Source organism: Manacus vitellinus, unplaced genomic scaffold, assembly GCF_001715985.3.
Source record: "Manacus vitellinus isolate BGI_N305 unplaced genomic scaffold, ASM171598v3 scaffold_36_pilon, whole genome shotgun sequence".
NCBI lineage: Eukaryota > Metazoa > Chordata > Aves > Passeriformes > Pipridae > Manacus > Manacus vitellinus.
The window spans coordinates 6,242,660-6,258,515 of NW_021940508.1; the positions used below are offsets into that span (position 1 = coordinate 6,242,660).

The 15,856-nt window shown below is 54.8% G+C and overlaps 1 protein-coding gene across 1 annotated transcript; it reads right to left on the bottom strand.

Moving 5' to 3' along the window:
* Nucleotides 1-42: 42 nt before the first annotated feature.
* On the bottom strand, nt 43-14,598 carry LOC103761165 (receptor-type tyrosine-protein phosphatase alpha). Its single transcript, XM_029961544.1, has 25 exons — nt 14,482-14,598; nt 13,602-13,892; nt 13,135-13,232; nt 11,646-11,832; nt 11,423-11,528; nt 11,030-11,297; nt 10,717-10,756; nt 10,060-10,165; nt 9,820-9,887; nt 9,414-9,556; nt 9,186-9,273; nt 8,528-8,598; nt 8,086-8,122; nt 7,276-7,373; nt 6,996-7,112; nt 5,821-5,978; nt 5,607-5,742; nt 4,719-4,868; nt 4,433-4,532; nt 3,868-3,947; nt 3,292-3,426; nt 2,779-2,904; nt 2,062-2,219; nt 1,652-1,787; nt 43-1,047 (listed from the first exon to the last, which is right to left on the bottom strand). Exons 1-25 carry the CDS (start codon nt 14,489-14,491, stop codon nt 973-975), a joined length of 2,982 nt encoding a protein of 993 aa, XP_029817404.1. The 5' UTR covers nt 14,492-14,598; the 3' UTR covers nt 43-972.
* Between the last annotated feature and the right edge of the window lie 1,258 nt (nt 14,599-15,856).

The following is a 15,856-nucleotide window of genomic DNA, read 5'->3' on the forward strand; positions in this document are numbered from 1 at the left end:
AGGAGTGTGTTCTGTGCACATGCTGTGGCCAGAGCTGAGGGACCTGTGTGGTCTCAGTTTCTTTGAGGGCCTTGTGCTGGGTCAAACCTGGAAGAAAAGTGAAGACCAGAGGTTACCACCACCGTGGCTGTTACAGGGTCTTTACTGGTGAGACACAGGACAGAGAGCCACAGCCAGTCAGGACCTGGGGTCAGTCCTGGCTCTGAGGTCTCTTGCCCTTACACAGCAAAGGCAGAACCAGTCTCCATGATGCAGCAGCAGCCCCTGCTGGAATCACATCCAGCATATCCAAGTTAAGCCACTATAACCTGGGATTGTCATAGTGAAGTCAGACAGGCTGATGAAGGAGCCCCTCTGGAGCTGGCAGGGTTGTGGCACTTGGATCAGCACCTGGAAAATGGATTTCCAGAAAGAGATTGTGTGGGTTGGAAGGACCTATTTAGCCCTACAGGACCATGGCTTCCCCCACCCTTGGCTCTTGTTGGCCTTGGACTTCATGCTTCTCCCAAAGTAGGACAGATAGCTTGTGCTCCTGAGCACCACAGATCTTACAGTAGTTTGGTGCTTTCCTGACAAAACACAGATGTTGGTGCTACCCCACCTCCCCTGGGGTTGCCTGAAGGGATAAGAGAGCCTAGATGGGATAGCTGTTTTCTTCATCCCTAGGAAGGAAGAGTATGTCAAGTCCTGGTGCCCGTGCTCTGGCGTGCATACTCAGGCTGTGATTCCAGATAAGATACTGCACAAATGCTGGGCAAAGGGTCAGCTTCCTACTTCAAAGCCTGGCCACAATTTGGAGACAGTCCAGCCTGTGCTCTCCAGCCACAGAGGACCCTTGCTGTGGCTTTTCAGGGGAGTAAATCATCTTGGGGCTGTGCACATCCCTTTTGTTTCCTCTTGTTTTCATTGTTACTGATGAAGGTCTGCCAAGAGAGTCAAAGTCCTGTCCAGAGATGGACTGTGGTCACGTCTCTACTTGAAATTCCCATAGGTTTCAAATGAATTCAAGTAACTGAGGGCTAGTTCATAGCAGAGCCCATACTGCTCCTGTGGAAAGAGGGATGCACATGAGTGTCTGGTAGATCAACACCTGCAGTGGAATGTGAGCATTGGTTTCCAACAGCTTCCTGAGCATGCCAGGCACAGGTACAGCCTGCTCTCCTCCTCTCAGCTGGAGCCCACCTTCCCCTGCTGAGAAATCACAGGCACGTGCTCCAGTAGCTGGAGGGCTGGGATACCCCAGTGCTAGAGCCAACTGGCCTCAAGAGGAAAGCAAGCCTCCAGGGCACAAAGTGTCTGCTGATCAATCCCATCTGGGTTGCTCACCCTGTGATGACCTCTAGCACCCAGACCAGGTGGTGAAGTGGGTGCAGGACAGGTACCTGAACACCCACCAGTGCAGCCTCCTGCTGAGCAGGCCAGGTGGACCAGAAAGGGGCCGCTCACCATGCAGGATGCTGTGGTGCCCATTTGCCCCTGAGTGAGTGGGTATGTCCCAGAGGCAGAAAATGAGGGTTTTCAGAGGTCTCATCTGCTCCTGCTGGCCCCAGGATGATCTGAGCACACAGGGGCCGGGGCAGCTGCTGGGTCAGTCTAGGATATGTTTGGGTTTGGTGTTGCAATCCCAGTTGGGTTTGAAGTGAGCACTTACCACATCTTTGATGAGCTGTCTCCGCCGCCTCTTCAGCATCCTCACGGCCTGTGATACATCCACCATCCCCTCACTTTGGATCTGCTCACACAGGAAACTAGCAGCACAGAAGATCCCACTTCGGCTGGCTCCATCCCTGTAGAGGAGAGAAAGGGAAGAGTCACTTGCTCTGGGATCGCCTGGCATGGCTGAACCTCAGAGGCATCCCACTAGACATCCAGGCTCTCAGGGTGATCTCGTCCACAGATCCTGCAGCCAGCCAGCCTCCACAGGGAAGTCTCCCTCTCTGAACATAGCTGAATTCATGTCCATACATCCACCCGAGATGGAGCTGTGACCAAGTTCACTGACAGAGCCTGGGCTGTGTCCAGCTTTGTATCATGGCTGCTCCTCCAAGAGACATCACTCACCAGCAGGTGACAAGGATGTGTCCCCCTTGGCTCTGCCGATGGTGTGTCTCCACTTTCCCTAGCAAGCTGATGATGGTGGCAGGGTGCGGGGGAAGACGCTCCTGCATAGGCCAGTCCTTCAATTGCCATAACTGGACTTCCAGTGCTGACTTTTTGGGCTAGTGGGGAAGAAAGACAGTGGGTTGGGCAGAAAAGAAACCTATTGTCTTCACAGAGTGAAGGGATGGACAGTGTGTGTCAGTACTGGCTCAGCCATGCACACTGGATCAAGGGAGCAGCTCCACAGTGGGACAGCCCAGTCCCAGACTTTGCCCTTCCCCATTGAGTGCTCTGAGACCAGCAAATAGACGGAGCATCAGAGGAGAGCTGAGCACACCAGGTGCAGCTCAGACTGGCACCAGTCCAGTGCCCAGCTACCTGCAACAGCTGTCCCCTTCTATGAACCCCCAAGATGCAAGAACTCCATCCACAGCTGCTGCCCTCCAAGTTGGAAAGGCACACAAAGGTACCTCTGATTTGTACCTCTGCCTGCAGCCTTACCTTCTTGGGATTAACCTCTCTCCCAAGGCAGAAGACCCTGCTCTGGCCAGTGCCCTTCCAGGACCCCACCAGATCCCTCTGACCAATGTGGTCTCTGCCACCTCTAGCTGTGACTTCGGCCCCAAATTAAAAAGGTTGTTCTCAAAAGACTTTGCCATCTTTGAGCACAGACCCCACCTGCTGCCTGTTGGTGAGGGCAAGTGTCCAGGCTGTGAAGCCAGCTCCAGGCTCCTCTGAGACCAGTTGGACATGGAAACGGCCATAGTCATCTTCGCCCTGGGTGGGCCAGAACTCCACGTATGTCTGGGGGGGTGACACATGTGCATGTTCACACACAGCCCCAACCTGCACGTGTGGCACCTTGCATGGGTGGGATCACACCTCTCCCTTATCTCAGAGCCATGTACACGTGGCTCTGTCAAACATTTTCTGGGGACTAAGCCAGTGCTTCAGCCAGAAAAATCACACTCCAGCAGAGAGAATACCTGAGGGATGCTCCCTTGCTGTGAGACTGAGGACAGTCCACTACTGTGGTGCCGTGATGCTGGACTGTATCAGGGCTCTCCCAGGTGGAGCCCACAAGCTTGCAGGGCTCTCATGGTAAGAGTTGTGCAGGGTCAAAGGCTGAAATACCCCTGCTCAGCCCCACGGGGAACCACGGGAGGGGAGAGCTGTGCTGGGGCTGCTCACCTTGTCCAGCTCCTGGAGTTGATTCAGCACAACCACTGATGTGCAGGTGTAATCCCAGACCAGAGCCCAGAAATCCACCAGCGTGGTGGGGAAAGGCAGCTGGGTGATGACGATTCTATCCTCTTCGGTGTATGTCTGCAAAACACGCCACTGTGCTTGGAGGTGGGGAAAGTCACACAATCCACCTTCCCGACAGCCCTTCCGACAGTGGGAACGCCCCACTGCCTCCCTGCAGGGATGGAGGACACACAGTACGCCCCAGCCCTGCTCAGAGCAGCTCAGGTTTGCGCCCCGCCACCCCCCCGGGTCATCACACCCGGGCTCGGCCCCCATCAGGCTGTGTCCAGCGGCTGTGCGGCGGCTGCGGAGCTGCCCGCGCAGGCAGAGCTCGGCCGAGCGCGGGGGCCACCTCCTGGCAGCAGGGCCAGCAGTCACCGTGAAGGAGCCCGAGGGCTGGCACACCTCACGCCGGGGTGACACGCTCTACCCTTGCCTTCAGCAAGAGTGCGTGGGGGGGGAGGTGTTTCTGCTGCTGCCATCAGCTCTCGCCCCCCCAAGCTGGGACTGGAGCCTTACGCTGGCAAACACGGCGTTGATGTAACCTGGGGAGCCGTCTGCGTTCAGCGAAGACATCAGGATGGGCCGGCAGGAATCCGCTGAGGAGGCAAGGGACAGAGAGAGGGTCATCCTCTCCCTGCAGAGAGGCAGGGGGCTTTTTCTGCAAGTGATGTGGTCAGCGTGGCTTCCTGCAGCATGGGCTGGAGGGGCTTGAATGAACAGGCACCACCAGCCTTGGGGCCCTGACAGCTCAAGGACCCCTGACATGAGATGTCCAAAATCTCCTGCACAGAGGCACAGCAGTTCCACTCTCCTCTTTGCTCCCTGATGCTTCATCTGAGCTACTCCACCGAGAAAGATTAGACCAGGGACATGTTTATCCCAGGTGTATCCGAGGTGTACCCCAGGTGTACCAGCCCAATCTGTATTTATTACTAACCAGAAAATGATGACTAGACCTTGAGCAGAATCTGCCAGTGGCATGGTGCTGGGGAGGGAAGCAGCAGGGGAGCATCATTCGACCCATGCTGCTTTCAGGCACTGGGTTTTAGAGCAAGGGGCTGCCCAGCCCTGCCAGTGTTACCTGGCAGGATCCCTGGCTTGCGGTTCTTGGGCTGGTTGCTGGGTTTCTCTGCTTCTCTGCATGGCAGGAGCTGGAACAACTCAGAAAACTTCTGCAAGGCCTGTAGAGATGATTCAGCCAAGTAAGTCATGCCGGCCGGCGCCTCCCCTTCTTCGGCCACCCCTTCTTTGGCCACCCCAGAGAAACACTCTCCCATGTCCATCCCACAGCTGGGGAGGGGAGCAGTGAGGGGGGTGGCATCACAGACCAGCCCTCACAGCACCAGTGCACCATATCCTGGTGGTACCTTGAACTCCTTGTCCAGGACGCTGTTGGGCCTTGAAGTCTGAGCTTCTCGAAGAGAGTGGACAAGGGTGGCGATGCTCTCCACAGGGACCCCGGTGTTGCCGCAGAGCAAGCCTTCGAGCAGCGCTTCATACAGGAAGGTGTACTGCTCCTGCATGAGGACACGGGTCAGCTGTGCAGTCTGGAGCAGCTCCAGGAGGAAGCCTGGAACTCCAGACCTCCACTGGCATCAACCTGTGCCAGGAATGAGCCAGGTCCGTCTTCACTTTCTTTCTATGGAGCCCTGAGGCCAGACAGCTATCAGTGTAGGCAGCCCTGCTTTGAGACACAGCCAGCAACTCCAGCAACCCAGAAAAGGCTGTCTTCCTATGCTTTAATGCTCCCTCTCAGACCAGATCCCTGCTCTGGGGGAGGAAACACGGAAAACCTGTGGACTAGTTAGTCCTCCTACAATGAGCTGGCTGGTCTAGCCCAACCTTGTTTTCTCCAAAGGGACCCAGCACTGAACAGACTATAGTAGTAGTCCCTAGGCCAGGACACTGCTGCTCAGGAGGTGCCACAAGGGCAGACATCTTGAAAGTCTGAACAAATGGACTCTTGTTCATGATCCTTGCATACAAGACAGCCCTTCTATATGAGGATGATATATATCAGTGTACAAATGCTGCTGAGACCTCAGAGGGTCTGACTCTGGGGGACATGGATCCCAACTGGGTTTGGATACAGTATTGAAAATAAGATCCTGTGGTTTCCATCAGCTGGCAGCTCCAGTCCCTGCGGCTAGACCATGAACTGCATGGCCAATGTGGCTTTGCACACCACATCCCTGGGAAGCGTGGGAACTAGATCTGCAGCCCGAGGTGTGCAGGGAGCAAGTAACTCTCCTCACCTTGGTCTGCACCATGCTGACTCGCTGCTCCCGCAGCTGCTGCACGCAGCGAAACACATCCACCTTCCCCTCAGCCTTCCCCATCTTCAAGAGGAAGTCCAGGGCGATGAAGGTACCTGTGCGCCCGATCCCTGCACTGAGGACACAGAAAATTGAGTTTCAGTGCTGCCTCTGCCAGCTATGCCCCAGCACCCAAGCCCTCCCAGCCCAGTACCTGCAGTGCACCAACACAGGCCCAGCAGGTACTTCCAACACCCTCTTGTTCACCACTGCCACTAAGCACAGGAGCTGGGAGGTGTTTCTGGGGACTCCGTGGTCTGGCCACAGCAGGTAGTGAAACTGCTCCACCACTCTTGGGAGAGCACAGCCTGCCTGCAAAGAGGGAGACATGGCTGGCAACAGGGAGCAGGAATCAACCAGGAAATTTGTGTGAAGTGATTGCATGACAACAAGTAGGGAGCAGTGGAGAAAACCACTTCAGAGGGGCCGCACAATTAATTTGTTCTCTGCTTTCACGTGCTGTGAACGGTGAAGGTGGAGCAGCAAATGCAGCTTGTGGCCCAGAGGAAGAATATCAAAATCGCAGTTTAGGTTGTTTCCATAGTCATTCAGAAGCCCTGGCTTCCACAGGAAAGATATTCCCTAAGGCTGGTACTGCACTAATATAAACATAGTCACTTTTGTTACCAGCCCATCATGTACTTTGCCATAAATATCACAGTCACTTGTCCTGAACTAATGAACTGCTGTCCTTCCATCAGGTGCTCTTGGAGCTTTACCTCTCAGCTACATTTTGCTCTGGGCAAGACAAGAAAAGACAGGAATATGCATAACTGCAATTTCTTTATATTTTACCCATTTCCCCCTCCTTGCAGCTCCTGTAGCTTCTGCTTTTTATCTGAGGTATAACTTCAGAAGTAGTGTCCATCTTCAGAAATGTCCTTATGTAGTTTATCTTAAACCATAAACTAGCTGTTCAGGCTTAGTAGCTATAAGTGACCAAGGAGCTTCAGTGTAGACCCTCTGCAGATTGGTTCAGGTGACAGGCAGACACCTGTCTCACCATCCTGGATGTACAGAAATGCCATTTTATACCCTTTAACTGCTTTTATATCCTCTGTAATCACCTGATCCAAGCCCTCATGATCTGCCCATGAGCATCATCAGTCCAGACTCATCTGGGGTGACCACTCTAGGTGACCAATTGCTTTTGCTTGGCACAGAAACCTTGGGCTGATGCCCTAGCATTGAATCCAGTGGTAGCAGCACTGACCTTCTTGTGCTGGAGACCAGGCAGGATTTCCCACAATGTCCTTGACTGACAGCTCCCACCAGTTCTGAACCTCCAGAACATCCTGCATTCCCACCTCAGCTACATGCCAGGCTTACCTTCTGCAGGCTGAATGTGCGTGTGACAAGGCCTGTGGTGGCCCTGGTGTTGTTGAGTGTCACAGTAAAGTCCCCGTAGACCTCCTCCTGCTCTGGCCAGTACTTCTCACACTTGATCTGTCAACAGCAGCAAGACCTCTGAGCACCAGCAACCTCATGAGGGGAGTGCTGCAGTAGAGCAGAACTCCCTGCCCTCACTGACAGACGCACTGGGAGTGCAGCAAAAGCAGGCAGGGAAGTCTGGGCTGAAGTGGAGAATGGGTTGAGATGGTTTCTCTACCTTGTTTTGCTCCACTAAGCCTGTCAGCATCGCAATGACCGAGGTCTTCTCCTGCCAGACCATCTGCCAGAAATCCACCACTGTCTCAGCCAAGGGGCCTTGGGAAGGAAGAGGAGAGCCCTGTGCCTCTGTCCAAGCTGTGGGGGTGTGCTCCCAGGCACAACTCAGACATTCCCCGGCTTTCCTCTGCCCAGGGACGGAGGCACAGCCAGGGCACATCAGCACCTGGCAGGGTTGCTGGGCAAATTGGCTTCATCATCGTGTTAGAAATTGGGACAAGGAGGAGGGTGAGCAGGTGAGCCCAGGATATGTCAGGGATTCACTGCTGCTTCAGGGGCTTCCCCATCCAGACCCTTAAGATGACCATGAACTGGTCCCACATTAGGGTCCTATTTCCTGAAAGAAATTTCTGGAGCTTTGCAGGGATCCCAAGACCTCCTCCATGATGCATAGAGCAGACCAGCCCAGCCCAGCTTTGTACTGTTGGAAGGGGACTGTATCCAAGTGCACTGAGTGCAGACGTGTCAGGCATTTGCAGGATTGTCCCTGTCATGCCAGCTGCCAAAGGGAACAAACCAGATTTGTGGGTGGAAGGACCATATCCTCAGACTGGGCAGCACAGGCACCAGCTTCAGCTGCTGCCAAACTGCCCCTGAGGCCTTCCATGCCCTGCAGGACAGAGACCCTGGACATACAGAGCCTTGGGCTGAGCCATTCACAGCTCCTAGGCTGCTGTCACAGTTCCCCATTCCCCAGATTGCTCAGCGCAGCGACTGACATCTCCTGAGGATGAAGTCTGGGAGCACCCACCTTGAGCTGCAATGAAGAAGTGTGGACTTCCATAGCTCTGCAGGGGAGAGATTCAAACAGCTCCGATCACATGGGTTAGATATTTAACAGAGAATGAAGTAAAGAATCCATCCCCACAGACACCAAAGCCCAGAGCCCTCAGCACGGTGTGTCCCACAGCACCAGTCCTGGCCAGCACAGACTGTGTGTACCAGGGGCTGCATCTCAGCTCCTGGCCCCTCACACAGGTCACTTTTTGTTAGAGATGAAGATTGCACACAAATCCAGAGTACTCCAGGCAGCTCGGAAAGGATGCAAGGAAAGTGACATCCCAAGACCTTCCAGCCCTTGAGGGCAGCAAGTGTCAGACCTCAGGGCCACCCATATGAGCAGGACTGTCCTTACCCAGCATAACAAGGCACCTTTCCCACCCTTCCCAGGGCAGCAATTCCTTGCTACCTACATCCACATAGCTGGCATTGATGTAGTCATTCCCTGTACCAGAGGGCTGCAGCACCACACGGCAGTGATCATCTGGAAGAGAAGGGGGGTGGGCTGATGCTTTGGGGCAGCAACAAAGAGACTAAGGAGGAGTTTGTGATATAGGGAAGTCTGTGACTGGCCGCTGCCTCCTCAGCAGCACCCCAGGCCTGAGGACTCAGGGGTAAAGAACAGCTGATGAGACGAAAAGTGACATGGCACAGCAGAAAACCTAATGGAGTTTTAGGGAGGACTATTTATGGAAAAGCCAAATGTCCACACCATGTGGGGCCCAGAGGAGCTTTAAGGTTTGAAAGAAATTGGGTCGCTCCTTCCACTTTCCCACAAATACCTGCCTCTGAACGGGACATGGCAGTGTTCAGCAATGACTAATGTCAGGAACAGGAATACAATGATGAATGATTAAGTTTGCAGGAGGATTTGAGGAGCAGAACAAGGCTTCTGCAACTGGATACAAAACATTGGGGGCAGAAATCCCTCTGCGTTTCAGTGGCCACAGAGGATGAGATGAGGACCTCAGTATTTCTGAAGAGCTGCAGGGCCACCAACACCAGCCCAGCACCCTCTTCTGCCCAAGCAGCTCCAAGTGCCTGTGCCAAACCTTGGAGAACTCCGCTTACATGGGATGATGCTCTTGTAGCGGTTCTTGCTCTGATTGCATTGCTCCTTCCCAGCATTGCAGGGGTGCAACAAAGTAGAGGACAGTTGCTGCAGACAAAGAAGGCAAGCCCACTCAGCACTGGGATGTGTCCTGGGGCTGGCCAAAGCCAACGGCATCACATGCCCAGGGAACAGGTGAGGGGAGTGTGGACAGTACAGCCAGGTGGGAAAGCAAAGCTAAACCAAACCTGATATTCTCTAAGATGCCCGACACCACGCCTGTCAACTGATTCATCATCTGTCTGCTCTGCCTCTATTTCTTCCCTCTTAAACCTCTTCAGAGCCTCCAGCAGTTCCTCCACTGGGATCTGTGTGTTCAGCTTGCAGGCACCTACAGAGACCACAAGGACAGGAGTTCCTCATCCACCTGATGCTAAACTGGCTGGGCCTGGAATTCTGCAGCTCAGGCTGAGCTCGCACTGTGATGGCCAGGAGTCCTGTACCATCTCCTGGGAGGTGTCCCTTCCCCCATGCCAGCCAGCTCTGATCCCCTTGCTCCTGTAAGGACTTTATGGAGCCTATGAGCACCCTGCTTTTGCTTTTAACAGACAGCCTGCCCAGATAAGGTGTGCAGGGCCTTTGTTCATACTTCACCTCCTCGACATCTTCTCAGCGGGATAGTGCTGTTGTTCTCTGAGGTTTTTGAACTGTTGTACTTTAGCCTGCAAAACAGCAAGTCAGACCAGCAGAACAGAGAGACAGAGGAGAGGCTGTTTCCCATCTGGCAGCTTTGTCTCCCACCCTGCTTTATCTCAAGGTCCACTTGGACACTCCCTGCCAGTGCAAGGCAGTGGACGCCTCACAGAGGGCCAGAGGGGTGAAGCACATACTGACCTGAAGAGGATGAAGAACAGTAAGATTCCCAGTGCCAGGAGTGCAGCAACCAGCACTAGTGTCAGAACCAGGGGCATCCTGTCCAGCAGAGACACCGGCTCCTGCCCTGCAGGCAGCACAGCCCAAGCTCAGGCACCTGCACAGCCTGAACTAGGCATTGGGAGATCTTCTAGGGGCTTGGAAGGATTATCAACTTCCCTCATCTCCCACCCCAGTCTTTGCATTGGAGAAAAGTTACGTTGGTGCAGAAGGAGGTTTCAAGTTCTTGCTTGGTGTGATACCCTCTGTTGTGGATCCTGTCTCCTTGACTGCCCAAGTCATGGTAGTCACCAGAGCCTAGTGAGGTATTTGCCTTTAGGGGTTCCACATTCACCAGGGGAGCACCAGGACTAGGATTAAATATGTGGTGATGGCAAGGATGATGTCCAGTGCCCAGCTACCACTGGTGCCACACCTGCCTAAGTGTCCTGAAGATACCAAAAACCCGTCTACCACAGATAGCCTCAAAGCCCAGCGAACTTCTTTGAAGATTTAAATAGGACAACAATACCCCAGCACTTTTGCACTGGACCAGCTCATTTCCAGAGAAGCAGCCAGGCTGGGAAAAGGGGATATGCAGGAGGAAGGTTCAGACACCAGAAGCAAAGAGACACTTACCAACAGAGAAGCTGTAGCAGACACAGGTGAACTTCTCTGACTGTTGGAGAAGACAGAGAAACAGCTCAGCCCACTCCTGCCCCACCATCCTTCCTGGGAGCAAAGGTCTCCCACCCACAACCACCGAGTGCCACAGCTGTGGCCAAGAACCCCACAGACACGATCCTGCCAAGGTGCCTGGGCTCTCAGTGCAGGGCCAAGAGCAAATGCTGTGTAACATTGTCTTTTTCCATCACAGCCAGACCAGACCCACGCAGGGGCCCAGCCCTGGCCAGCAGTGTCCCCAGACCCCAGGAGGCCCCACGCTGGGTACCTGCGGTGAGCGGCGGACGAGGCGCAGAAGGGCCGTGTAGTCCCAGCCGGGGCGCAGGGCAGCGTTGTGGTAGCCCTGCCCCCAGGTGCCGTTGCCCAAAACGAAGTCCATGGGGGCGGTGAGGTTGAGCACAGCGGCCACGTAGGTTCTGGGCTGCTGGGTGGTGTTGAAGGGCTGCTGGCTGGCACTGAAGGGCTGTGGCTGCCCCAAGCAGGCGCTTTCAATCCCTGAGCTGTTGTGTGTCATGGCCACGACCAGCTGGTGCTCCCTGCAGGGCCGAAAGTGAGAGGGGCGGGGGGACAGCAGGGAGAGTGGAGCAGGGGCATCTGCAGGCAAGCACTGCTGGTGGGGAGACCCACGTGGAGGTGTCAGAAGTGCGGGGGCTGCACTCACCCGGCCCCCTCCGAGGTGATGGGTTGGAGGGGAAGCACGGCCGTCCCTTGGGATGGGGAGATGTCAGGGACGCTGCGGCAGCTGATGCCCAGAGGGTGCTGGTTGTCTGGAGGGCAAGAGCAGATGAGCATCAGCTGAGCAGGGGCAGGCTCGGGCAGTGCAGGCTGCAGAGCTCAGCTCCTGTGTGACCAGGCTCCTGGGACAGGAGCACAGCGAGCCCTACCTGTGCTCTGAAACTCCCACAGCGACGCAGCCCCGGCCCCGGCAGCCGTCAGTCCCTGAATGGACACCACGTAGCTGCTGCCAGGGCCGTGCTCCGGCAGCCGGTGCTCAGTGACGGAGCCGTTCACCTGCAGCCGCTCCATCTCCAGGAAGCCTCCATCCCGTGTGCTCCTGGCCGTGATGTTCAGCTGGGGAGAGGAGACAGAGCTGCAGGGCAGCAGCTCCAACCTGCCCACAGCTCACTGAGGCAGAGCAAAGCACCTCTGTCAGCCTCCCCTTCTCTGAGCCTGCCCCAGCTGTGGAAGGCTCTGGAGAGGAACCAGCATGATCCTTGAGCCCATGTGTGGACCTCAAAGCAGAGAAGAGGAGGAGAGGAGGAATTTGGAGCCAACACTCAGGATGTCCAAGTGTCTGCCTCCATAAGCAAAGAATCAAGTCTCTGTGAAGGAAGAGGGAGGCTGTTTATTTGAAGGGGTGAATATACATGTACCAAGCCCAAGAACAGATCACCCCTATGGTATTGCAACACCACAGTCACTGTGTTGACATGCTCCACAAGAGGAACCCTGAGCTTCTCTTTCCTCCTGTGCAAGGTTAGACTCTGGAGGTTTTGTCTACATAAAAAGTAGACGGCATAGAGCTTCCATCCAAGTAATACAGATGAAGGTTCCCCATTTGCCCATGCATCATCTGAATTTGTCATGAGAGCCATGCCCATTCTTACTTGCTGCCTTCGTGGAAATGCATCTTGGGCATATGCAGAAGAGGAGACAACCAAAAGCAGAAAAAATATTCTTTTCACAAACAAAGGTGTCTGGGAGCAGGGAACCAGCAGAACAGGCTCACAAGCAACATTTTCAAGTGCCCTTTTTGACTGTTTCTCCAGGAAATAGTTCTGAAACACCTTACAAGGTCCCTGTCAAACCAGGGAGATACCCGTCCTCAGAGAGGACGTGGGACACACTGAGGTGCATCTCACCAGCAACTCCCTCCCCCTGTTAGAAAGTAGGGTTGCACTGTGGAAAGTGTCCTAAATCCGCAGACAGATGAGATGCTTCTAGCCATGCCTTGAGGAGAACTCAAAGGAACAGTGCAGCTCTCTGGAGGAGAGGTTTTCAGGAGGGATTTTCAGAGGATTACTCAACCCACAGGTTTGTTTGTGGCAGGAAACAGAAACAAGCATGCAAGAGGCACAGGAAACCCTTGGATACCACCCCAGAAGACACGTCACATCACAAAGGTCTGCCAAGCCCGAAGCAGAACAGACCCAGGAAGTCAGACCAGAGGGTGGGGAGCACCCACCACCTCTGGGCATTTCCAGAGCATGAAGAATGCTGAGAATGAGATAGAAAACACTTGTGCTTCTCAAAGCCAGATATTCACTGTCTGAGACCTGCAGCTCGATCTAGTGGTCACTTCCCCACCTTCCTAATCTGCCTGCACAGAACTCCAGGCAATGAGATGAGGGTCTGCCTGTGACCCCTTGGTACCTGGTATCCAATGATCTCCCCTTTGCAGGAGGGCAGCTCCTTCCACCTCAGGGACCCTCTGCTGGTATCCAACCACAGTTCCTCTGGTTTGTCTGGCACTGGGAGCACAGGAGAACAGGGTCACATGCAGGGCCCACGAGGAGGGGCTGAGTCCAGAGCAGGGTGCAGGCAGCTCCTGTCCAGGGGACAGGATATGGGGACCCCATATCAAGGGTTTGTCCCACATGCTGCAGCAGTGGGAAGCGCAACTGTGTGGTGTGGACTGGGACAGCAAGGAGGGGATGTGCCCTGCTGCAGGGCTCTGCAGAGCCCCTTCCCCAGAGCCCCACAGGGTATAAACAGCCTTGATCCCTGCAAGGAGCAGATGATCAGGCTGAGCTGACAGATGAAGGGGACATTTATCCACTTCCCCTACCCATGACACAGCCTCAGACTGTTCCTTCTCCCCAGTACTTCTGGACACATACCTGATTCCTCTGTCCTGAACAACCATGAGAAAAGGGTCATGTTGGGGTGCAAGAAGATGGTGACACTGTAGTCAGTGAAGGGCTGCAACAGGGAGCAGGAGAATGTTCCCTCCTGGCCATGTAACATCTCCTCTCCCTCCACCTCCTCAGCCTCGCAGGGAGGGGAGGAAGGCACTGCCAGGCGGCACATGGCCCGCATGCCCTGGCAGGCACCAGGGAACCTGCAGGTCCAGTTCAGTTTGATGCTGGTGCTGGAGATCTCAAAGGTACCGGGGTCAACCTGAAGCACTTCTGTGAAAGAAAGATTGACAAAGAGTCACTGTATTTCCTGCCCCTGCCAGCCTTGCAAGGATTCTGCAGTCAGACAGCCCTGTCACCACCCAGCCTGGTGGGAGGGCAAGCAAGAGGCTGAAGCTGGACACTCCAGCTCTCTGGTAGGGCAGCAGGAGGAGTTTGGACAGGAAGGAATGGGAGTGACTGAGTGAACTATTACTGGTCAAGGCAATTTTCCCCCTTGATTCCAAACTGAGGTGTCTGTGTGTCCCAGCAAGTCCAACAAGTGCTGTTCTGTTCTCCCTTAGAGGGGACAGGAAGACCCCAAGCTGTGAGGACATGGTGCCAAGCCTACAGCCACCAGGCCACAGAGCCTACAGGGGACCAGCCTACAGGGAACCAGCCTACAGGGAACAAGCTGTGGTACTCCCAGCTGCACAGTCTGAGGGGACACAGGCAGCAAAGCCCTCCAGTCCTGCCCCCACTGGGATGCCATGCTGACCACAAATTCCACCACTCCTCACTCTCCCATGCTGGCTCTGACTCAGACACATTCCCAGCATCCTGCCCTTGCAAAGGACTATCCTGCTCCTCATTCCTGCCTTACCGATGCACATCACATATGGGGGAATGTGGGTCCAGACACCTCTGGTGTTATTTCCCCACCAAGACACAGATTTCCTATGAATGGAGAACTTGACATCGCTCCAACATTTGATTTTGGTGAAAGATGGCTGGAAACCCTCCGGACAGCTCAGCAGCACTTCCTCATCCTCCATGTAATTCTCTTGGTCTGGTGTCAGCTGGAGTCTGGAGTCCTTCTGGGGTCTTTGGCACATTCCTGGCAGAGGAAAAAGTATTTTGGCTGGGAGTTGATGAGGTGGAGTATGGGTGAGTGGTGGGAGAGAAATCCCCAGTAATCCATCCAGTCAATGAAGGGAGGGGAAATGTATCACATCTATCTCCCAGGATGTTACCCAAGGTATGTTTGGAGGGGGCTTTTCTTGTTTACATGAAGCATGAAGGATCAACCATCCATGAAGCTCTCCCATCCACCCACCTCAGTCTGTGGACACTCCTATCCATCTCCAACAGCCCCAGGCAGGGAGGTTCCCAAGTTATCTCTCCCTGCCCACCTTTCCTGAGCACTGGACTGCCCAAGTACTGCCATGCCCACACTGAGCACAGCTCTGTCCCTGCCTGGGACAGTCCTGCATTCCCACCACCTCACAGAGGGCATTTCTCTCCCCCCAGCTTCATCCCATACAGCCTCCAGTACCAATGGCAAGGGCTGAGCCAGCCCTGGGCAGCCAGGGTTCCCTTCAGTCCCCTCCACTCCTGCAGACGTTCCCAGGATCCCTCACGCATGGGCAGGCAGGGGAACAAGCAGACCTGTGCACTCCAGGGTGGCACGTGGAGGCACACTGAAGATCATGGAACCCCTTTTGGCACCTCGGTGCTGGTCTTGGATCCTGCCCCAGGCCTCGAGTCCCATCTGTGGGCCCCACATTTGGCCTGCTCAGGAACCACTGCAGGAGCTGTCGGCTTGCCGGGCTGGTACTACCTTGTCTGTTGTCTCCTGGCTGGGCTGTCCTCTTCACCAGTTTGCACAAGCACCACAGCAGCAAGGAGGGACTGTGGTGTGCCTGCTGCTGAGCTGGGCTGTTGAGGGCGAAGGTACAGAGCAGAAAGGGGAGAGCTGCTGCAGCCTCACTTACCAAGGCACTGTACACCCCCCTCAATGCGCATCCAGGCACTTGTGCTGTTCCTGCCCCACCAGGCCTGTCTATAGGATGGTTTTCCAGAATTCACTTCCTGAAGTTCCTTTGCACATTTGACCTCGGAGAAGGATGGCTTGAGATCTTTAGGGCAGGTCAGTTGCAGATGATCATTCTGTGGGAATTCACTGTTGTTTTCTGGAAACTCGAGTTGTTCATCCCACTCAGGTTTTGTGCAATTTTCTGTCAGGGAGAACGTGTGAG